This window comes from Coloeus monedula (assembly GCF_965178545.1).
Source record: "Coloeus monedula genome assembly, chromosome: 2".
Classification (NCBI taxonomy): Eukaryota; Metazoa; Chordata; class Aves; order Passeriformes; family Corvidae; genus Coloeus; species Coloeus monedula.
In genome coordinates, this window is record NC_138782.1 from 66034406 (window position 1) to 66059409 (window position 25004).

The following is a 25004-nucleotide window of genomic DNA, read 5'->3' on the forward strand; positions in this document are numbered from 1 at the left end:
GTGGAAATTCATTGGAAATTTGGGCATTTGGCTATCTGTGAAATGAAAAGTGCAAAAATTACATGGGCCATTATGTTTACAAGTTCATCTCTGAATAAGAGATGGCCTTTCAGTACTTAAAGAGAGCTTATAAAAAAGATGAAGAACATTCTTTATATGGACAGATAGGACAAGGGGCAGAGGTTTTAAACTAAAAGAGAAGAGATTTAGATTAGGTGTTAGGAGGAAACTCTTTATTGTGACGGTGATGAGCCACTGAAACGAGTTGCCCAGAGAAGCTGCGGATGCCCTATCCTTGGAAGTGTTCATGGCCAGTTTGGATGGGGCTTTGAGCAACCTGCTCTTGTAGAAGGTGTTCCTGGCCATGGCAGGGGTGCTGGAACTAGATGACCTTTAAGGCCTCTTCCAACCCAAACCATTCTATATTTCTGTGACCTACTTTGCGTTTGAAGAAGATGGCAAGGCCCTTATTAAAACTGAAACTCAGCGAAGAAGTAAACGAGGCAATAACGTGACTTGGAGAAAAAATATTCTCCTGGAGTTCCAATTTCCTTTACGAGGAGTGTTCTTGTCGGGAAGCTCTCCCGGGTTGAGGCGCTCAGCACTCCACGCTGCGCGCGTCTCTGAGCTCCCCGGGCTGTGCCGCAGTGCCGGTGCTGCCCGCGCGGGGGCGCCGCGGCTCCGCGCCAGGCGGGGCGCGGCGCGGGGGCGGCTCCCGCAGCCGCAGGTTCCCTTCTCCGTCCCCTCCGGCCGTGCCCTCGGGCTCCCGCCCTCGTACCGCCTCTCTTTGCTTTATTTTGCCTGCGGGTGAACTTTCCCGGTGGGTCACGGTATTCTTACTGTGATGCACTAACCTTACTGACGTTTATTTCTTCTAATAGATTCAATAAAACTGTTCAAATTTAAAAAAAAAAAAAAAAATAGGATAACTGTTCAAATTAAAAAAATATATATATAGGATAAGTATTTTTAGACGGGAGATAATGAAACATTTTCCAATAGAGTGTTTTGCCCATGAAGAGACTATATATAATATCAGAGAAGTATTAGAATCTCACTAATACTTATATTGTATATTACAACTGTTGTATTAGAAATGTAAAATACTTGCAATATATATTAAAATAAAGTAATTGTTTGGTGTTAAAATAGCTTTTATGTCGGAACCAAAGCTTTGTACAGACAATTGTACTGGAAGAATTGATCTGCAGGCACTGTGAGTTTTCTGGTACACAGGGGACCGTTTGCTGCTTCTAATAATAGCAAATTCCTATGTTGAGGAAAATCTAGAGACTTGCTATAATTTTGAGAAGTGCAGTAGTTCAAATTAAATGCAGACATGAAATTAGTTTGGATAACAGTATAATTATATGTCTAATCAGATACAAGGTGCTGAGTTCTTGTTAATATATTTTATAGCCCCAGGTCAAAGAAATTCCTCTGTCTATATTTATGCAATCCATGTCTGAATACATCTATAAGTACACGAGCCAGGGTATTTCAGAGAAGCCTTTTCATAATCTCATCAGATGTGGTATTTCCACTAGATCTGCAGCTGCATTTTATGGATTACGGGGAGGAAGCATTGGCCATGACTTGGGAGGCCTTGGTACTCAAGAACACTGTGAGACAGTTACTTAGAAAATCATGGCTGACATGGATTAACTACCACAGGTGACAGGTTTCATCTGCTTTAAGCATTGTCACTTAGTCCCACCTACTATAATCAGCTGTAATTATTACGGGGGACTTGGGTGCTGAAATGCCAAAACACCATGGGAAGACATAAAATCTGATTATGCAAACTGCCTCACTTTGATTGGGGGGGTAGGGGGGAGGTGTTACAGGGTAGGCCTCATGGAAATCCCAGAGGGATAAGAATCTGGCATCAGACATTTGTGATGACTGCATTTCTTTCATCACTCCCATGAAGAAATTTACTGTGGGAGAGCAAAATGAGCAAGAGGAGTCATGGAACTGCTCCTGTCGGGATTTCAGGCACTGATGTAATAGGCCCCTCTCTGGAAGGGTCCCGCTGCTTCTACTGTGCCTGTCACCACGGACCACAAATCCTCCCCACTACACTGTAATAAGCTGAAGAGCTGTAATAAAAGACCACAAGCCACAGCTGTAACGTGCCACAGTGTTCTTTCACACCCCTCACAGCCTTGTCTGACCTCTTGGTGCTTTCCTGGCTTCTGGAGCACTATTAGCACTGGTGCAGCAGTACCAGTGCCCCAATACCTTTGTACCCCACGAGGTACAGGGACAAAACTTGAGGGTTAAGTGCCACCATACTGTGTTGCTCTCCTTCCCACCTGTCCACACCCTTCCCAGAGGCATTTTTAGTCCTCTTAGACAAAAAGTCTGTCACACTTTCCTCGTGATGTGACCTGGACAACAACAGCATGACAAAAAGAAACCATGCTGAGCAAAGAAACCAGGAAGAGGAGCATGCCCCAGGCTCTAAACTCCCTTGCTATAGCTCTCTCAACAATACAGTCATGCCATATTATGCAAATGAGCAGATCATTCTCATTTTCAAGAAAAGTGACACATTTTTTTTCTGGAACATAGCCTGTAGCATGTACTCACACTACTTGCCAACAATCCTCCAAACCCCTGGCTACCCACTCATGCAATGGACTTTCTCCTTTCTTTCCCAAGCCACAAGTGGCTGATTCATCTGGTATGTCTTTTTGAAGTCTAAACAGCATAACTGCATAACTTATTTCACAGCAATCTTTTTTTTTCCTTTGCTGTTGTGGCCCTATTTTATAATCACTAGATTTCCGGATAACCAGAGTGTGAGGGTCAACAACTTCAGAACAATCTAGATGCTACATGACTTAGTGCATTTCCTGGCCTGCCTTTACTACTGAAGATGTTCCAACTGCTGAAGAGAATATGGGTAAAAATTTTAACAGAACTAAGGTCCAAAGACATTCAAGGAGCAACTAACTTGGCTGAACCTATGTTCTCCTGCTGTTGAGATGTATGATGACAGCCTACCTGGTTTCCCATACCAGTCCAGATGGATACAGATCTTAAGGCACGTGTCATATCCATAGTTCTGTGTGGTGATCTTAGATAATACAAGATAACTGCACAAGCTCAAGAAGTGGGCCCATGGGAATCTCATGAGGTTTAACAAGACCAAGTACAAGGTGCTGCACCTGTGTCAAGACAACTCGCAGTATCAGTACAGGCTGGGGGGTGAACAGATGGAGAGCAGCCCTGACGAGAAGGACTTGGGGGTGCTGCTGGATGAGGCTGGACACGACCCAGCAATGTGCTCCTGCAGCCCAGAAAACCAGTGCTGTCCTGGGCTGCATCCAAAGCAGCATGGCCAGCAGGGCGAGGGAGGGGATTCTGCCCCTCCACTCTTGTAAGACCCCGCCTGGAATACTGCATTCAGCTCTGGGGTTGCAGGCACAGGAAGGACACTGGCTTGTTGAAGCAAGTCCAGGGGAGGGCCACCAGGATGATTAGAGGGATGGAGCCCTTGTCCTATGAAGAAAGACTCATAGGATTGGGATTGTTCAGCCTGGAAAAGAGACAGCTTTGGTGTGACCTAATTGCAGCCTTCCAATACCTGAAGTGAGCCTACAAGAAAAATGGAAAGGGGCTTCTGACAAAGGTAGGTAGTGACAGGACAAGGGAGAATGTCTTTAAAATGAAAGACAGTAGGCTTAGGTTAAATCTTAGGAAGAAATTCTAGAACGGGTTGCCGAGAAAAGCTATTGCTGCCCCATCCCTGGAAGTGTTCAAGGCCATGCTGGATGGAGCTTCGAAAACTCGGTCTAGTAGAAGGTGTTCCTGCCCATGTCAGGGGGTTGGAATTAGATGATCTTTAAGGTCCATTCTAATCCAAACCATCCTGTGATTCTATGATGATGCTATACCTCAAACGCTATCGATACTTATGGTTGAGCAACTGTATTATGGGATTTAGTGACTAACTTGTACTTATGTGTCCTATTTCCTCTTAAAAATGGAAATACTTCTCTAGATGTAGACTTTAGATGTCTTTGTATGAGGATCCTTGAGGTTCATTTGCCTCTGAAAATAGGATCTGGACTACTAGATTGCATTCACTTGAAAAATGTTCTTATTTACATTGTGTGTGCTAGCTTGTCCTTGCAAGAACAGTGCTGAAAGAGGCACATTAGCAGGAATGAGAATGTTGTTTCCAAATACAGAAATAGCACAGGCCTGCACCACAGCCATTTGCATAAAGCAGGCAGAGAGGAATGGGAGGAGGCTGACCAGATTAGCTACGCCAAGACAGGAGATGTTTGCTGCTCTAGGAGATAAGGAGAAAATTGTATCCTGTTAGGTGTATGGGAAGTCAGAAGATATCATTTCTTCTGTGGATGGTTGGGAAATGACACTTCTACACTCATGAGCTCATAAGCAAGGCTTATGGAAAGTCCCTGGCTTGTGATGACCTCTTGCAATAGAAACGGGTTGGATGTGCCTTTCCTGTGCCATGGAAAAGACATTGCCAGCGCCTGAAAATAGAATGTCCTCCATTCAAAGAAGCAGCCAGAGGAGGAGGATTCCTATAATGAGTTCTGTCTGCTGTTTGTGGAGACATTTACTGCTGCCTCTTCAAACAAGCGCTTGTGGGGATTTATTTCCTGCATGCTTGTCTGTTGGGACTAGGGGAATTTGTTAGCAGCCTTGTTTTAATCAAGACTAATGTGCTAACAACACCAATTTTGTAATTACATAACAGTTTTCATCTTATAAGAACCCGCAGCTTATAAAGTCTGAACACAGCTTCCAAAGACAGGAAAGTAATGGCAATTTAGCAGAGCAGAAAATCACTCCCCATTGCTGAGGACAGGAAGTGACATAGACCATGCTGGTATTTAGGAAACTGGCATTTTTTTCTTTTGAGACTTTTAATGATGACTTCTGAATGGGACTGGGTTTTTACAGCTCTCCTAAAAGAGGCAAAATGGTCCATGAGTGTCCAAATACACTTGATAGGCCTCTTTTAAGACTAAGGGAATCAGGAACCAGTACAAAGATTGGGAATAATAGTGATTGGTATCAAAAGCCCTTACCCTGTTAGAGCATCAGGATATTGGGAGAAACCTCTAATAGCTGTTTTCCTTTTAGTCACCAATAATCCAAGCCCTCCTGTTAGCTTGGATTGAGGTCATAAATACAATCTTTTTTAGAGAATTATTTCAGCTGGTGCAGACTTTTGAACAAACCAGAAATGAAAATGTGATGCTGCATTATGTCAGAACTGCATGTTTAGTCTGCCACTCTAGAAATAATCAAGAAAAGTTATACATGATAAGAGACAGATGCTAGCCTCAGCAGACATTTAAACTCTTTCTAGTACAATAGTAAAATAGAGAAAATACACAAAGGAACTTGTTTCTTTAGTACTCAAATTTGTGCTTGGTGTGCTCTGAAGGAAGGGTAAGAAAAGATGTGTTCCTTGGCTTTACTTAAACTGATTGCCTCAATGGAACCTGCTAATTCAGATGATGCTTATATGACCCCAATGTCTGGAGGTATCCCTAGGAATGCCTTTTTCCATTAGCAACCATGGCTCAGAACTCAGCTGTACTGGTGAATGAGCACAGATCCTGGAGGCATTCATAAGTGCCAACTCCAACACTTGGATCAGGCCAGCAGTTCCTCCCCTGGTACTACACACCAGGACCAGGAAGCCTGGGCATCTTCCACTGTTTCATTTGCTGGTACAGGTGCAGCTATATGCTCCCCCTGGAGCCACCTCCTTACACTTCCTTAAGTTTTCTGATATGCCAGGGAGGTAAAGGAAGATGAGTCAACAGGATGCACCTCTGGCCCCTCTCGGCACGGTTCACTTGTCCCTTCCACTCTGAGCATCGTTTGTTTGCATTTCTGCCTGGGGTGACACCTGTGCTGACAGGTAGACTGGAGTCCCTGTGCACCCCAGCCCAGCCAGACAGGATCAGCCTGTCAGCAGCAGGTAACATGCAGTGGGACAGCAGCTCCTGATGGATCCTCTCAGCAAAACCATCAGCACAGAGGCAGGCTGTTATTACTTAAATTCACTGGAGCCCCGATTCTGACCTCTGTGTTGTACTTGCTCAAACACATGGAGGTCACCAAAATTGCTGTTTGGTGTAAATGAAGGGAGAATTTGCTTTCAAGGATACTTTTCAAATCAAGGTGTTGAAAATTGACTGTCTCTTTCTGTTTTGTGTCTCCAGTGTGTGTGTGTACTATTTCAGCTGGCCAAAGCATTGATCCTCTCCCCTCTCTAAGTAGTGCCAATAGTTCCAAATATTTTCATGTTGATTAAAATGACAGGTCAGGCTTCTAAATTTCTTATGGATCAGAGACTCCAAAGGTTCCCTCTCAAAAAGAGTGACATGAGATTTCACTTTGGCCATCTCCATATGTTTCTGAAGAATTTTTCTCACCTACTGAGAGAATACCTGGCAGTTTACTGGGTGGAGAGAAGCTTATGGAAAAGGACACTGGGATCACCAAGACTCTTGGGCTGCCTCTGAAAAAGGCCCAGGAATTTATATACTGAAAGGATTCAGAATTTAGCCCGAGGAAGCTTGGGAATCTTTGGACCAAGTTGCCAGAGGGATCTCAGATTTTCAGGCTGTTGAGTCTTTGTCAGCCTGCCAGGTGGGTTGCCGGAGGCAAACCCAGTGGACAAACTGGAAGGATACTAGGCAGAAACCTAACACAAAGGCAAGGTTATTTCAAAAACCTGCCTACTTTCCACTGGGACTTCATTGAAATCAGCAAGTTTCTGGGAAATACAATGACTTTGGTAATCTGATATTTTCCATTTTTTTGGAAAATTATGGCCTAAAAGATATTAAAAAAAATATTTCCAAGTAGGATTCATAGTCGATATGCATGAAAAGAACTTGAATGCAAATATTTTAGCATTTCCCGTAAGTCTTCAATTTAACATGAATCACAGATAGGAATTGTCCATGTGAATTTTATCCAGGCTGTCTTGCCTTCTTTTTCTTTTTCTTTTTTTTTTTTTCCCCCAAGAATGTGATAAGTTTATTCTTTTTAAATCCCTCTGAGGATGAACTGTGCATTTAGAGCTTTTTGTAGTAACACAGCTTTGCACACTGAAGCAAGCAGCCAGCTTTATGAGTAGCTGGAAGTGGAATGCAAAGAATGATTATGCCATGTGACAGTGCATCACTGGAGCCCACTTCACTGAGGATACTTCACAGACTGACTGCCATGCTGTTGAGATCGGATGTGGGTGAGGCCACGTGGCCCAAAGGCTGGAGGAGACTCAGCCCCCACTGAGATGAGGACACAGCCTCTCATGACAGAGCACCACAAGTGCTGAGGAAGGTCTGTAACCCTTGTTCACCTCCACCAGGAGATATCTGCCCTGTGTCCTGTCTCACACAGATCCTGCCAGCGGTGCACAATGACCATTCAGCACAACTTGCATGTTTTATTTTTCTACTTGGCTGGTGCCTTAAGAGTGTTACAGCAGTGCTGGTAAGTTGGTAACAGCCCTAGGTGCTCCTGTGGTGCGTGTGCAGCCCATACAGCAGGGCTGGTTACAGGAGCTGATCTGTTGGAATGCAAGAAAGGTTCTAAGGAACCTGAAGCAAAAGTTCAGCGAATGATATTTTCAGTACAAGAATGTACTGCAACAAGTCAGCATCCTCTCCAGCCTCTATGGGAAAAATTGGGACTGTGGGGATCAGCAGCCTCTCTGTCCAGCTGCCTCCTGCCTACAGGTGAAGAAGCCCACCGTCCACTAGTCACCACATATGTTCATGTTTCTCTTCCAAACTGAGTAACTAATCACTTTCCTGCCTACTCCAAGAACTTTTGCTTTGGCCAAAAGAAGAAACTGCTCATTGTTTCTACAGATTTGAGAACCACCTGCTTTTGTTAGCAGCTCCTTTGGCACTCTTTTATAAGATCTGAGACCAATCCTGTAGCCACTAAACCAAATAATATTTTGCAAGGGTCTGGAATGGTATACCCAGTTTACAGACAGTGTAGTACAGAACTGTAGAAATTCCAGGGGCAAGAAAACAGCAAATAGTTGGTGCATACATCTGTAACAAGATACTATAAGGAGCAGGATGCTTTGTCAAAGGAACTCAGAACAAATAAGACTCTTACTCCAACCTCAACCAGAAACTCTAAGAAGTTACTGAAAATTGTTCTTGCACTTTTGAAAACATTACCCAAGATGTCTCTATGTCCAGGAAGTTAATTTATGTGCTGTGAAAGACTGAGTTGCTTTCAGATAGAAACCAGAGGTTCCATCAGCCTTAAGTATTCAGAGGTATTCACAGAGACTCTTCCATGTCCATGTTACATCCTCCACTGTGTCACATTTAAACTTGAGAGATTTATGCATCATAGCTTTAGTTTTAATATAAGACCACTGTGGAAAAAAAAAAAAAAAACCAGCAAGAAAAAATATACTGTGTCTGGGAATGTGATCCTTTGTCTCCATAACAAGGACTTTTTTCTTTATAATACCATGACTTCCTCAGGTTCCACAAGTGTAAAACAGAGATAAGAGCTCCTTAATTTTGGTGCTTTAGAATCTATGGATAAAACCCACTACTGCTGCAAATCAGAGCTGCTGAAGTGTGCAGAGAGTGCTCCTTACTTCAGTTAATGTTTTGAAGGAGCAAATATTGTACTTCAAATAGAGGTCTCAGGATCCTTCTTTACAGAATTATTGTTTCCATGCTCATGCTTAAAGGTAGTTGGGGCTGGATCACCCACTGGCATTCCCCACCACCACCCACATCCGTACAAGAAATAAAGTCAGTTCCTCTGGATTTAAACTAAATCCTTCTGGTTTAGCAATGCACATTTCTACTTAGGCAATAAACATCTGTCATCTGCCATTCATTAATATTAATTATAAATGGTCACTAGCTCATGGGATCCAAGTCCACCAGCTGAGATTTTTCCAACTTTGACCTTGTTAGGGTTTGTATAAAAAGTGTTCAGAAGGGTTCTTCGAAGCTCGAAGCCAGCAATAAGTGCAATTTGCAGAGTACAGCATTTAGATTATGCACTTAGAACAAGGGCAGTCAGAAGGGGTGATGGGGAGTGGGGGAGGGAGGGGACGAAAGAAGGCAGAGCCCGAAACAGAGCTCCTTTAAATGCTTAAGAGTTTTAGACCTTTCTGCAGGCTAATGACAGGGAGAGGCATTGTCCATAATGAAACCAGCCCATCCATTAAACATTACTGTAAATGAAAGGTTACGTGAATTAAAGGTTGTTCATCTCATGTTTCAGGAATGTAGCTGTGTTTCATGTCTGAAGCCTGTTTTCCTTTTAAACGGAGTTCTTCAGATGACAAATGAGAGAGAATTTCAGAAAGCAAATGGGCAGAAGTAAATACATGCTCAAGAACAAAGCAGAGACATAACTGTAGCTGTAAATCTTTACACTGGGGCTACTGTTTGCTGTTGATATTGGGGAGGAGTAGACTAGAATTGAGAAATTTCATTACTGGGTCATTTTGCTTGTAAAACAAAATAACAATAGAAAAACCCAACAGATAGTTGTCAAATTCTGACCTTAATGTCAGCTGTGTATGTTTAACTCATGGAATGCAAGTTAATTCTTTTGCTACCATTTTGAATTTCAAGGAACTAAAAATAGAAAATTTAGAAAAATCTTGCATGGCCACCACATTTTTAAATGATGAATGTTGGGGTTTTTCTTCCAATTAACTTTTTGTCACTGCAAAATTACTTCAACAAAAATTACTGGAAAATAATATTTGTTTGCATCTGTGCTTATTTAATTTTTTTTCAGGCCTAATCATGTAGTAATATGACCCTCATGGATAACATCTTCATCTGCTCTTAAAATAGACACATTTTCATTAGCAGAGTTGCTCCCTTGTATCTCTGGTAAATTAGCAAGAAAATCCAGCCCTGTACTCTTCCTGCACCAATTATTCAAAGCTGGTGAATGCTAAGAGAAACATGAACAGATATCTCTGCAATGCAAATTACTAAACTGGACAAAATGAAAGAAAAGTTGATTTCAGTTCTTTGGCTCAGGCCCAAATAAAAGTCTGAGCTTGGTAAATGACAGCAGGAGGCCTTATACTGATGTCAGTGGACAGAGATACCTGGATTCGTGCTCTGTAAATGGGCAGTATGCTGTCTCTGTGGGAGTTTTGCAGAAGGCAACAGGCAAGAAAAAGTTTTGTGGAAATTTTGTAGCCATTTCATAAATGCTTATCAAAGCATTATCTAGTCCCTTACTAGTCTATGAAGCTGAACTACGATACTTAGGCTGTCTTTGATGATTGCTTGCCTAACCTCCTTAAAAATCTTCCATAGAGATTCCCACAACCTCTCTCCCGATCTTTACAATCTCTGAGAATAACCTTGGATGTTATCATCTCATTGGGAATGTTCTGAAGCTTCCCTGGACCTTTATAACATAAGGTTATGGCAGCAAGTGGTTAACTTCATAACTTAACTTCCTACCCTTTTCAAAGTGATGAAGGTGAAAGAGAGCTGGGAGGTGGCAGCCGTAGCAGACCAAAGGCTACATCAGGTGTCAGAACTGGCAGGGAGAGTGAGCTGAGAAGAGACAATGAGACTGGAGATGCAGAGACCTGGGTGGGGAAAAACAAATACAGCTGCCTGGGTGGGGAAGAACAGGCCAATATCCAGAGAGATGAGGAGAAATAGCAGCCAAAAAAGTGCTCCTTTGTTTTCACTTTGTTACAAAGGAATGCTGAAAATCCCTGCTTCATGGTAAGATCCACAGTACTCTGAAGTCAATGGGATTTCAGTGGGTCTTGGATCAGGCCCTTTAAAATAAGGGCAGCTGTAACACAATAATGAATGAGTGCCATGCTGCCCATGGCTGCAGTGTTATAACAGCATTGCTATACATGGAAGTGTTCCACAGCCCAGGATTTAGCTGATTAAACAGTGCTGGACGTGTCGCCATTAGACTTGAAACATCCACAGCCTGATTTACTCTGTAGCTCACATACCCCAGATGTTTCGCATTCTTGGACTAAATTTGATAGATGCACTATCAAACTTCTCTCTTGCATTTGTTCCTCTTTCCAGGACACTCAGGTCAAAATAGTGAGGAGTTTAGATTTCCAGGTGGTGAGAACCAGGTGGGCCCCGCTCCCAGCAGCCACCTCCCTTCACATTTACTTTGTAGCATTATTGTCCAAAGGTGAGAAAACAGTTTGATGTGGGGTCTGCTGAAGCGTCAACAGAAAGAAGTTGTCAAGGTATCCCACTGTGGCACACATCCTGGAAGAGCCTCATTTCTTCCTCCAGCAGTGACAAACATGTCCCTTCCTCAGAAAGAGCTCCTTACATCACTAGGAGTTCAGGGAAGGACTTTAGAATCATTAACTGTGAGTTGTGATAGAAGACCAGTGTGGGAAGAAAGATGGGTATGCGAGGATGTTCTGGCAGAGGAAGGAAGGGATGAGGCATAAGAGAGAACTTGACGCTGCTCTTCTGCACATGGTCTCTGTCCTGTGGTACTGAGAGGGGAGAGCAGCCACAGTTTCCTGCGTGCCTCTCCCTGAAACAATGGGAAATTGCTGAAGGTGAAGGTGCCAGAGCTGTTCCCAGCTGTGCCAGGGAGGAACTAGATCAGGAACTAGGCAGAACCCTGCCTGTCTGCACAGCATAACTGGGAGGTTGTTTAAGGACTCTGTTTGACCTGCCCTCTTCCCCAGTCAAATCTGCTATGGAGGGAATAGCCCAGCTGGTTTGGTGGCAAGCCAGAAGGTGGACCTGGCTTTTGTGGGCAAGGAGCAGACCTCTGTCTGCTTTTCTTTCACAGAATAGACACAGATGCAAATTTCACCTTCTAAAGCTGGAGCTTTCAATCCCAAACATTTTTATTCAAGAGGGAAGAGTTTAGGCCTGTGCTGGGAATTTAGTGCTGAATTAATACCTGATGGATATCTTGGAAGGGGGAGGAAGAAGGGTTCTTGAGAGGCTTGTATTCCCTTCAGCTTTTCCTACGAAGCTCAGGCATCTAAAACATAGTCAGCCAGCCAATTCTGAAGCACAAGGAGGCACAAAAAGGGAAGATCAGAAGAGAAAAAGAGCTGATTTCTATCCCTTATTTGGTTTAGTGATCTGAGGAGGACAGTTCTCACATTGTTCACGTTTTAATAAAAGAATGCAATCAGCTTTTTTCTGATTCACTTCCCTTACAAGAACAATTGACCACATACTTCTGTTTCAGCCTTGACACTATCCCTGTTAATATGAAATTGATGGTTTTTATCATCAGTGTGCCCAGCACATTTTTTTATAGCATGGTCCAGTGGACCTCAGGGCATCTGAGTCACCTCTCCACTGCTCCCACGCTCCCCAGGACAGGGAGGAGGCAGAAGGTGGCAAGTGAAGAGATAGCAGCAGGAAAAGGAGAACATCTTCCAAGGAGCATAGAGACAATGTCAGCACAGCACCCTGCAGGCCTTAAACTAATTTTGGTATCTGAGGACACAACCATTTTCGCCTGAGTATTCATCAAGATGCCTGTTATTCAGACAGCACAACCTCGACATGGTGCACATGTACAGAGGGTGTGCATGCATGTGTAGTACCATATGTGCAGAGGCACACAGCATGGATGTTCTACCTGCTTGTGTGTTCACATGCTTCTGTCAGAACTGGGAGGCTTGATGAGAATTTAGTGTTCACAGTAGCACAAACTAAATAAACATACTTGTAGTGAAATGGAACACTGTTAGCAATTAGTTCAGATTTTAATGTCTCTGTTCGCAGGTAGTACCTTAGTAAAACTTCCAAAACTGCCTATGATTAAATCTTGAAAATGCTACAAGGTTAAAAATAGCTTTTCCAATCTTTCAGTGCTTGATTTCTAGTCAGTACATCCTCTACTATTAGCTGTTTTGGATTCACAGATCATTTTGACTCTTATTTTTCCTCTTATTTTTCCCTCTGAAGCCTATTCACCCAGCTCTCTTCTCATGTGCCCATGTCTGCTGGCCAGTGGCAGTGGCAGCCAGGTGCTGACTGTGCCCTGCCTCGCCTGGGGTATCCCCAGGATGCCATTTCCCTTCGTGTCGCAACTAGTGGATTCCCGGTCTCAGCAGCCCTACTATTGGAGGCTGGAAATGTGTTAAAGTTAAAGAGTCAAAACCCTCGCAAGGAAAGGAAATGAGAAGACCTCTTGGCAGCAACAAACGGAAAATAAACAACCAAACTCTTCACAAGAAAGATTCCTCAATTATAGTAACTCAGGCTTGCAAAGGCCAGAGTTAGGACCCACTGGCGTATGCAATATGTAAACATGGGGATGCAGTAATTAGCTGCATGTTCATTTTGAGGTTTCAGAAGTCCTGTGACCCGCCATGGAGTAAGGTCATTAACCATAACCACACTAGTGACCTTCACACAGGACACTCCATCTCTCACAGTTACACGAGCGAACCGTGTACTGGGATGTCTCCCCAGCTCACATGCTCCAGCCCTCTTGTTTTAAATGCCACTGAGCTATATATGAGTGAGAGGATGTGACTTTTGGAATGGGCTGTGATAGGAATATCTTACTTTCCCACATTAGGACTTAAATGTGATTAAGTAAAAGTAGTCAATACTAGAAATATCTAGAATTTTTGTCCATTTTTTTTTTAATCAGAAAAAAATTGTTTCAAAATAGTACACTGAGGAGTTACTGAAGTGGTGTGGGCCTCCATTGCCTTGGAAAGACACTTTTATCTTCGGAGTGTGGAGTGTATAGAGACAGACTTCATTTGAATAAGCAGATGTACAGCCATTACTAGAGGTTTATCAACACAACGAAATGCTGCTCTAACCCTGATTTTGCCAAGACTAGGTAAAATTAGTATTGGACATGAGTATTTTTTAAAGCCAGTTTTTGTTTTACTGTGGCTGACCTGTGGATCCCCTGAAATACACTTGTTCTGCCCACAGAGTCCCTCCTCACACCATAGCCAGCTGAAGACTTTTTCAGACATGATCTGATTAATATGCTTGGAAGCATTATATGGACATACAGCAATAAGAGATGGAGGAACTAGTACAAAAAACAACAGTCTCGGTTCTCTAAGCTATTCAATGAAACCTGCAGTTTTATATTCACATGTATGCTGCACAGTATAGAACCTATTATTTTAATTTATTTACCCAAAATTTATTCACTTCCTCATTAAATCTGCTTAGCAACAAATCCTGTTCCCCTGGTTCCCTTCAGTTCACCAGTCTGCATCTAGGATTCAGCTCCTCACCTCAAAGGCATTGCTATCTCTCTTATTCCTGCTGTAAATGTAAAAAAAAAAAAAAAAATCATAGCATAATGTCTCTATTCTCCTTACAGCTCAAACCATTAACTAACAAGATACTTTGCCTCCAGGGGGTTGTAGTCTTTTGAATTTTGACTAAAATTATACCCCTCGTCCTCTCATAACAGCATCCTGCTTTCTGACAGTATAAGGTGACAATTCCTACACTCCACAGGGAAAAAGAAACATGCTATTCCACATTCATCCCCCCATGTCTTCATGCCTAATGCTTGAATTTTTGCCTGTCAGGAACAGGAGCTTTCTTTGGTCTGTATTTGCACAGAATGGGAAACAGTTAACATTGCTTCTGTCTTCTCAACATCTAAAAACCACCGGCGTGCAAAAATTCAACATAAGAATGAGAAACAATTGGAATGTGTTTATTTGCTTACAACAGTACAACTGTGTAACCAATGTAATCTATTGGCTTGCATAATACCCAGATTTCTAAGGTGTTTTCCTTGTTCATAACTAATACTAGTTTTGGTGAGTGCTTTAATTCTCTTCAAACTGATCAAAATGTGTCCTCTGAAAGTACTTGAAATTGTCTGATTTCTGGGGGGGTTTAGTTGGGATTCAACAGAAAGTCATATGGTGAATATTCTCTTCTTGGCAGAATTACTCATGAAAACATGCAATTCTTTCCCCACAAATACTTTTGTATGCAGAATATTGGAATTTCAGAATATTTGTCTTTCGTCCAGTAAAAGTCAATCTCACACATTTGCAGACAGCAGTCCAAAGGGACTTGTGTTAGGCCAGAGAACATTGATGGAGGCAAAGAAATAATATTGATGGATAATTTGCAGTGTTTGAAGATCTCTGAAAGTTATGCTTTTCCAGTACATCTATTTGCCATTTGCCATTAATGGACATGGCTACAGGAAACATGAGACTCAATTTTTATCTGTCGGTGAAGGGTAGGAGTCAAGAAGGTGTTAAGTGTGGGAAGGTAGAAGTTACAGTGCACTGGGGGAGTAAAACAAAAAGTGTGAGGGAAAGAAAGGAAGAAGAAAAAACTGGAACTTAATATCATATAATCATGCAGACTAAAGAGAACGCACCATCATGGGATTAAAAGAGGAGAATGATTAAATAAATTACAGTGAGGTTTGGATGGGACTGAACTACAAAAGGAGCCTGAATGTGGAACACATGGGAATTACCCTGTTAGATTACACTGGGATCACTAATTTAGTGCTAAAATAAGTAAAAAGAACCTTTTAGGCTAATTGGACTATTTGTATCCTCATCATTCCTATTTGTTTGCATCCATTCCTAAAATATTAGGATCTTCTCACAGTAAAACATCATTGTATAGCCAGTGAGGGAAAAAAAATGGTTGCAAGACATCTCATCAGCTTCAATGACACACCAGCAGATGGAAACAAACAAAGGAAAAAAGCCCTCTTCATCTGCTTTATCTCGTTTTGTGTAGTTGTTCCAGAGACATGTCCTTGCTGCTGTGCGATAGCAGTGCCTTCACTGAGTAACATCCTGTCGCTGACCTCAACGTCTCGAGCAAAGTCATTGAGGCCTCTGTGACGAGCACACCCCGTCATCATGTGGTCTTTGCCCTAAATCCCTCAGCCACAGACATCTATCCAACACTGAAATGGCCGAGAGTGACCGAGCTGACCCTCTCTTGATGGCCATGGAGAAAAGATTAGCAGCACTGCTGGTCACTGCTGGGTCTGCTGCTACACTTCAAAAGCCAGTGCCATGGAAGCTCAACTCTAAAGCAATGCCACGGGGAGTTGTACAATACAAAAGAGCCTTTTCAATATTTCTCAACACTAAATACAAACTTATTGACTTTCCCTTTCCTTTCAAGTGTTTCTGTTGTCACCTCCTTCTGCACTCACTGACAGGGCACAGCTAGCCTTGAGAACAGAGCCTGGCTTGGTTTCTTGGGCAGTTATTCTATTGTTCAAAGGGGAATCAAAGTTTCTCTTTGTGTAATATGGGACAGTAGCAGTAGGGAAGATATGTTGCCTGGAGATTAAGTTGGAAAGCTTTGTTTCTCCATTCCAGTAGGAACAGAAGGAAAACTTACAGCTTAATTCTTACCTTCCTAGCTTGTCACCATAATTCATCCCCTGAAGCTCTTTTAACCTGATGTTTTATATGTGATATTACTCAGTGTTATTAAGAATTATCTTTCTTTAAAAAGAAATAAAATAAGTTCATCTCCCTGAAAAGATGAATGTGAATGGGAAAGATTTTTGTGAATACTGAGAAGATGAATGTCAGAACAAAAAAGAAGTGGCTCTCAGACATAGGCACACAAATCTCAAGGGCACAGATAGAGGTGGAACATAGATTTCTCTTTTGAAGGAATTGTCTACTGAGCATAAAACAGGATAGAATATAGACTGTGACTTGCTCAAAAGAAAGAAAAAAACCCCACCTTTATGCATATTGCAAAAAAGAAGGAAAGAAAAAGATTCGTGATTGTGAACGAATTCTTGTGGTGCACAGTATTGTTCAAGTATGGTTTGGCTCAAATCCCATAAAATAAGAATGGATAGCAAAATACGTGAGTAGTTTCTTCTAAAGTTCTTATTACACAGGAACAGCAGGCATTTCTCAAAGAGAAATGTCTTGTCCAATCTGAAGTGTTTGCCAAATTGCTATAAGCAAATACACAATATCATCGCCTCAAAAAGACCCAGTTTCGTAGTCTAAAATTACAGTTTAGTCCTATATTTTAATCTCTGTCAAGATTAGGCTTGGGTAGGGAAAAAAAATGGACTTTTTCCCCAGTTACAGTGGGCTGATGAGAGGCTGTTTCAAGTTGTGCCACTGGGTAGGAACAGAATAAAACAAGGACATTTTGAATATAGGAATCTGTAGGATTTCTAAAGGGAATCTGTAAATAGGTTGTCTTGGCTGCTGCCTTGACACAGGTACACCTCTTTACCTCTTCAGGACACTGCCTGACACAAGGAGGAGGAAGAGACATCTACGCCCTATAGGTTCCCAGTTCTTGGGTGAGGGGGGTGTCAGCTGTAGCTATCTGGTCCATAAGGTCCTCCTTTTAACGACAGAATCACAGAATCAGAGAATATGCTGAGTTTGGAAGGGACACTGAAGGATCATCAAGTCCAACACCTGGCCTTGAGCAGGATACCCCAAGAGTCACATCATGTGCCTGAGAGCATTGTCCAAGCACTTCTTGAACTCTGTCAGGCTTGTGTTATAACCACTTCCCTGGGGAGCCTGTTCAGTTCCCAACCACAAGCTTTCCCAGCTCTGGGTGAAAACTGTTTTCCTGATATCCAACCTAAACCTCCCCAGACACAGCTTCAGGCCATTCCCTTGGGTCATGTCACTGGTCACCAGAGAAGAGAGATCACTGCCTGCCCCTTCTCTTCCCCTCACAAGGAAGTTGTAACTGCAATGAGGTCTCCCCTCAGTCTCCTCTTCTTCAGGCTGAACAGACCAAGTGTCCTCAACTGCTCCTCATAAGGATTCCCCTCAAGGCCCTTCACCATCTTTGCGGCCCTCCTTTAGACTCTCTCTAATAATATTATTGCCCTTCTCATGAGGTACCTCCCCAGGGAATGAGCCAACCTTCGAAAGGGTTACACGATCCAAACCCCCTGAGTATTCCATAAGTAATGTGCAGCAACCCTGGCCATCATTTAACAGTGGAACAGTTGGTTATTACTTGGTACCAGCAGCTACTGCTGCCTCACAGATGTTCACATGGAGGGGCAGCTGCTCCAGTCCTTCCACTCACCCTCAGAAGGGGTGGGAGGAAAGAGAGAAATATGTGAGATGGGGAAATGGGAGGGACAGAGGAAATGGGAGGAATGGAGAAAAGGAAATATTCCATAGTTCCTCCTGTGTCAACCAGAGTAACTACACTGAGGACAGATCAAGTAACTTCCCCTTTGCAAGGAGGGGAGAAAAATCAAACAACAGTATCTATTGGGAAGAATTTGTCTAAATTATTTCGTAGACTTCTTAAGCATCTCCTAGTCTTAACATGCCATTCACTCGCTGCCATGCTGGGGAGTGAGCCCAACAAGCTGCCTTGCATGGAGGGACAGTTCTGCTGGTAGTCTTGCTTCTTGGGTGAAACCAAGGGGAGTTTCCCTTGTCTGCCAAGCAACACTGGGATCTTTCTCCCATGCTGGGACTCCACAACCCAGATGCAGATGGCAGGATCAGGCTGTGTTATTCATCCAGAGTTAGTGGAAAGAGTTCAGGCTGGGAGAGAAGCCACAGGACTGCATTTGCAAGAGTTAAAGTCTTACTTGTAGGGAACCATGAAATAGGAGTTGGTTTGGAGGAATCCTACTGTTGAAGCATGAAACTTGGCTGCCTGATACCCAACAAACAACACCCACCACGACATGTTTTATGATGAATCTTTTTGTTCTGAGCACTACATGCAACTTTTCATCTTGGCAACTCTTTCAGCAGACAGAATTGAGAGACAAAGTGCCTTCCCATCCAGCCCACCCTGTCCTCTCTAGATCACACAAAGCTCATTTTTTGAGCAGTGTCAGGATTTTATTTACTGCAGGCAAAGGCACAGTTCTCTCCAGCCCAAAAAACACCACATCAATGGCAGCTTTGGTGAAACCTGAAATTGAGGCCTAAGGATTCAGGTGTGAATTATTAAACAAACACAATGCAAACTCGTATTATGATGATGATAATTTGGTACCTTTTCCTTCCTTCTGACATCTCTTTCTTTGTACAATACATTTTCTGCTCTCGCTTGTAGCTGGGCAAGGATTGCCCCTTGCTGACGGATGCTGTACGATCTCTCTGACCCTTACTTCATTTCCTCTTTTGAAACCACATGTTTTTCCTTTCTTCATGCAAGGGCTCCATGGACTCCACTCACTAGTTTCACAGTGCACTGCAATAAACACAGAACAAACTGAGCCTGACCGATATATTTTTGTATACCCAATACATATGGTACATTATTTTCATTCTGCATCATCCAAAAGGTGGCCAAAACTAATGGAATTAATCAGCAGTGAATTGCAGCAATGAATTGACAGAAATTGGACTGTTAAGGATATACAACACAAAATAATGTCAAATAATTATGTCAGTTACTATTTTCTACTTGCTGTTTTGTAATTGCATTCCTGAAACAAGGCAGCAACACAACTGGTCTCAATGAAATCAGCATTTGTTCTGAGTTTGCTTTGTTTTGATGGAGATGTAAATCCTTTCAGCTTCGGTGGAATAAACTTTGGTGATGCCTGTGTGAAAGGTGAGTGAAGTCTCAAAGGTATTGAATTTCAAAATCAATAGTTATAAAGGACCAACTGATATCAAAAGATGTTACATTAGAAGTCAAGTGTCTTTGGTCATCTAAAGAAACATCATCTGTAGCACACACAAGCTGGAAACAGGCAAAGCGGAGGAGAATTTGGGTCAGTGTGAGGTTTCAAGCTTTTCAGAACAGTGCAGGTTACCCTTTCTAAACCAGTGATGTGTATGTTCATCCTGTACTGTTTGGAAATCAGAAGGTGTGTCATTTCACTCTCATCCAAACAGTGTAAACAAAAAATGGGAGTAACCTTGGAAGCTTAACAATATGCTTTTAATAGCTGTCCTACTCTTGTGTCATCTCACTATCTTCGTCTTTAAAAAAGATAGTAAATATATATATTTACTCTCAGTCCAACTGCATGCTTAAGATTATAAATCACCACTGAAGAAGGAAAGACTTCAGCCCCTCTATAAGGAGGAATTAGTAAGTCAACATTTTCCCAGATCCAGAATTTACTTCTGAATTTTCTGAGACCTAGAAATATAACAGACTTCAGGCAATCTCTGAGCCTTCCTCCAATGGATCATCATGTGGATAATTTTTTTCATGTTACACTGGAGCTCTTCTGTAAAAATAACTGCCTTTCACGTGCACAAAAAGGTCCTGCTTTTATTCCATAGCTTTAAATGGCTTTTCCTATTTGAGATTGACTCATTGTTAAAGCAGCTGAGTCTACACCACTTGGAAACAGCCATCAAGAAACAAAAATGATCCCTTGAATTTCTTTCAAAGATGAAAGTCTTTGCTTGAAAATAAAACCGTAAAAGCCTACACTACCACCTGAACTAATATATATTTGAGAAGGAAAGCACCAAACTACTGCAGATTATTTTTATTCCTGCATTACTTCCCCTTCAAAACACTCGATGCCAGAGAGAGCTATGTGCATGATACTCTGGGGGAGGAGATTTCCATTATGGCCAGACTGTGCCTAAGTGCTCCCTGGTTGCTGGTGGCTGAAGAGGTCACTGCTGGCACTGCAGCTCACAGCCCTCAGCCACCACAATGCACAGCACACGTACTAAACTAAGCTGAACCCTGCCACAGCTTCGGCGTGCCCGTGGCGGGGGATGCTAACTGCAGCAGTTCACAGGCAAACATATCACTTGTTCTTCCTTCATTTGGAGGGGTGGCAGAGGGCTGGAGCAGACAGTTAGGTGTGGTGACCTCCAAAATTGTCCTTGTGTGAATAATCGGAGCTTTTGAGTCAGAGGCTGAAGATACAAAAGCAGGTCTCTTCTCCACAGCCAATGAGTCACAATGACATCAATCTCACTCCTTCAGTGTCAGTGACACCCTATTTGGTGTTTTATTTTAATCCTCATTTTCTGAAGTCAGGTGTTTATGCACATACACCATTTTGGAGATTGGGGTTTTTTTGGGGGGTGTTTCCTTAATGTATTAGTTTCTAGACTTCACCTTTGAAAAGGTAAGCTTCAAAATGTTATTGTATGCATGCTTTAAAGGCTCAGGTAGTACAAGGGAGCTAAATCAAAGCCATTAATGTTTTAATCCTTCTTAAACTACATGTGGGATCAGGGTTTTTGGAACTTTGATGTTAGTAGTGCTGCACTGTAACAGAGCAAGTAAGAGATGTATGTCGTTCTGCCTCAGAGCAGACCAAACAGGCCATACTCCCTATGGCAGAACTGCCCTTAGCACCAAGGCTATGTTTGTGGGAAACAACCAAGTTTGTGCCTCTCGTGAAGTGGTAGACTTGGGAAATATCTTCAGTTTTTTGTGCTGGGGAATACATCCTGTTATGAAGAACATTTTCATTTTAAGTTGCACTTCTCTGGTGCTGTAACTGATTATGCCTTCCTTAGATCCCACATCTCCTCTGAGAAAATCAGGTAGGACATGGGGACCAGACTTACCAATGCTAGTGCACTCCATTGTGTGATTGTTGGCTTCCAGCCCATCAGGGCACTTTTCAAGGCACTTTCCACTGTATAAGTAAAACCCACTTTTACACTTTGTGCAGAAGTTTCTGGTGAAGCAGGTATCACAGTCAGCTTTACATTCTGAAATGCAAACAGTAAAGAACAGTGTTGTTGCTCTTTGCCATGAACTGCCATGGGTTCTCTCACATATACCAGAATCACACAATTCTAGGAATGTCAGACAATCCTCAAAGGAAGCAAATTATATTAGGTCTTCTTCCTGGCCTGTACACATGGTGAGGCCAGCCACAAGTGACCCTGGCATGGGTGAGAATTTAGAAAGGATGGCCTGATGCTGAACAGCCTCACACTGCTAATCTTCTTGGAGACCTGTGCAAATGGCAGACAGAACACAGCACATGAGAATAACCCTGTGCTGCTTCTGCCCTACGCTGACACTGCTTAGGTACTAATTAACTCTGTGGGGCACAAGTGGTGGGCTGGCTCCACACTACCTATCTCCATTCATCCAGGAGACATAAAAATGTGCCAGAATTTAGAATCTGCTTAGGAGTGGTTTGGATCAACATATCTTTCTTTTTCTGTAAATGGTTCCCTGATGTTCAATCAGATGTTCTGTAGTATTTCATGTATTCTCTGTATGGCTACCCAAATTGGCATTGTTGATATATTTCCTATTCTCAGAAATTTTTAAGACAAATGCATTAAACCTTATGTATGGCACAGCTCATGTCTGATATGCAAGGCCACACACTGCTAAAAAGTGAGCAAATACTCTACAGTGTCAAGTTACTCTGTAAGACTTTACTCTGGGGTCCAGTCATTAAATAACTTTTATTACCAGGTAAAAACTGGGAGAGTTTCTTGGCCGTCGCTCTTATGTTTTTATATCACCTGTGGGATTAAAAACAGTGAATTCAACAAAAAAAAAAAGAGGAGTGGGGAGGACATTGTGATCTTTTGCAGTTCATTTATGGTTCAAAAATCCATAGTGGGCTCAAAATGTTGCCTGAGCAGTAAAGAATAGAGTTGGCTTCTCTGTCCCCCAGCCCAGAGACAACACGAATTGGTAAATTCCCCCAAATCAGGCTGAAGCCTGGCCAGCTTCTACAGGCATTCAGAGGAAAACAGTGAGCGTGAGACAAGCTGTAAAGAGACCAGGGCAAACCACATCTCCAAAGAATGCCACCTGCCATTCTCTCTCCTTGCCACAGGGGTCAGGCAGGTAAGGGCAGAGGGTTAAACAGCTCCAGCCACCAAGATTCATCATTCCTCGGTCCCCGCTCTCTCTTCAGAGCTGCTGGCGTTCTCTTGCTGCTGGAGGGCAGTGCCTGGTGCCCACCGGCACTTCCTCTTCACACGGGGATGTAGAGGAGGAGGCCATCACCTGGGTTCTAGGCAGGTCATTCATGCAGAGCCAGGATCCCTGGGCTTTAGGCCATTTTGTGGTCTTTAACTTCTTGCTCAGGTTAATATTTACTGCACTACTACAAAGAACTGAACAAATAAGGACACAGCCTGTCCATCTCCTTCTCTGTTGACTTGACTCCTAAGAAGACAGAGAATTCAAGAGAGAACAAACAAATCCATGCGCTTCCCCTTTCCCCAGCACTTACTTGCACACTTATTAATGTCGGGATACCGTGTCCCATAGTATCCGCTTGGACACGAGGAAAGACATACTCCAATCTGTTTCATGCCAATCCTCTCCAGAACAAAAAAGAGCCTGGGCTTACATGACAGGCATCCGTTGTAGTCAGAGCAGGTAGCACACCCTCCTTGGCAACCCTGGCTCACGTTAGGATGCACTGAGAAGAAAAGAATTTAAAAAAACAAACTGTGAGAGAACAATACAATAAACAAGACCATGAAATAATGGTTCCTCTGCACGTGGAAGGATGGACCATCCAATTCTCTGTCAGCTCTTAAAGATTGCTTCATTTTTTCCTGTGTCTCTTATGACCTGACTTGTCATTTCAGAAATTATTTCATCTGCATAAAAATGAGAAGCCCAGCTGACATCTTCACATCTTGCAGAAATAGCCAACAGCAAATGATCTTTAAAATAGATTGTATGGAACAGTAGCATTCTAGAGAACATTTATTTTTCTTTTCCCTATTTTCAGGGGCTTTTCTGCCTTGTGTGCACTTGGCTCAGCAAATAATTTAATGTTCTGTTATCCTTGCTTTTCCTACTTGGATGATTAAAAATCAGTCTAGTGTATAATTTCTTTCACTGATTAAATGCCATTTGATTTGAGTTCTGCTGTGCAGAAATATGCCCTTGTAAGATCTGATGATACTTTGTCTTAAAAAAAAGACACAGGAGAGCCATCCTTCTCACCCTCCTTCTTTCCCTGGAATGTTCTCTCTGGCATGTTTTTAATCTCTAACAATTACAACCTGATGTTTAGACTTAACTGTGGCATTTACCCTGCTCCAGTCTCGGCATGTAGCATAGGTAGGATTACATTTGCCTTTCAATTGAATTGTTCTAATTCTTCAGACAAGGAAAGGGAATTTTATTATACTCATTGCCTATCTTCTTCAGGGGCTTAGGGATAGCAGGAAGGAGGAAGCTGTTGCAGGCTATCTTTTCAGTAGCAGACATTAATCTGCTGTGTGATTTACTGAAGTGTATTACTTCTCAGTGGTAGAGAATAGCTTTGCATCCTCCTATACTTTAGAAGTTGTTACCTACTTTTAATTCCTTCTTGCTTGCTTTCTTAAATAAATTGGAACTAAAAAAATAATGAAGCATCAAGTAGCTCCAGATCCCGTGTCCCCTCTTTCTTTGGCCTTGTCTTGCATTAAAAAAAACAGGCATTTTTCTAAGTGCAAGCTTTCATCTCTCAGCCTGAGACATCTAGCTATATTTCATATCTAGGAGAAATATAGTCCTCATTTACATTTGTAACTTTTATTTGTAAATACTATTGGCTTCCTGTTCTGCCTTCTCCTCAGGCCAGTGATAATTTTATAAATATGCACATGCCATGATGGTGTGATTGCCTATTTTAGTGCTTTGATTTTATTTTGATCTGCAGACACTGCTAAATAGCTTGCACACACAATAAACTTGCTTTTTTAAACTCCTTTCTGTGCAGCCCTTGAAGGCAGACCAGGAGTCCATATGAATTCATGGCTTACATATTGAGAGCCACCACTGCCTGCTGCCCAGGGGAGGGTTGCCTGGCAGGGAACTTCAGGAACACCTCTGTACTTTGTTCACTTACACACTTGGCAGAAAAGACATGTCTCATGAATGGGAAAAGCAATTTTCTGTGCTCTGAGGTTTCAGTGACACGTCCTGCAATCTGAAGAACCTCAAAGGGAATTTGAGTTCACTCTTCCACTTTCATTACTAAAATGAGGAATGAGGGTTATTTCTCTCTGTAGGGCTGGACACATATGAGATGTACAAACTTTGGCTGTGCTGTGCACAAACAATTTCAGTAAGAAT

General features: G+C 42.5%; 1 protein-coding gene across 1 annotated transcript in view; it reads right to left on the reverse strand.

The window, feature by feature from the left end:
• Positions 1–25004, reverse strand: part of RSPO3 (R-spondin 3) — a gene marked incomplete at its 5' end in the record, with an annotated part of 60446 nt that overhangs the window by 3533 nt on the left and 31909 nt on the right. The window contains 3 exons of the mRNA XM_082303053.1: positions 19011–19208; positions 21515–21661; positions 23158–23349. Of these exons, the coding sequence (XP_082159179.1) occupies positions 19011–19208; positions 21515–21661; positions 23158–23349 (537 nt within the window). The remainder of the gene's footprint in view (positions 1–19010; positions 19209–21514; positions 21662–23157; positions 23350–25004) is intronic.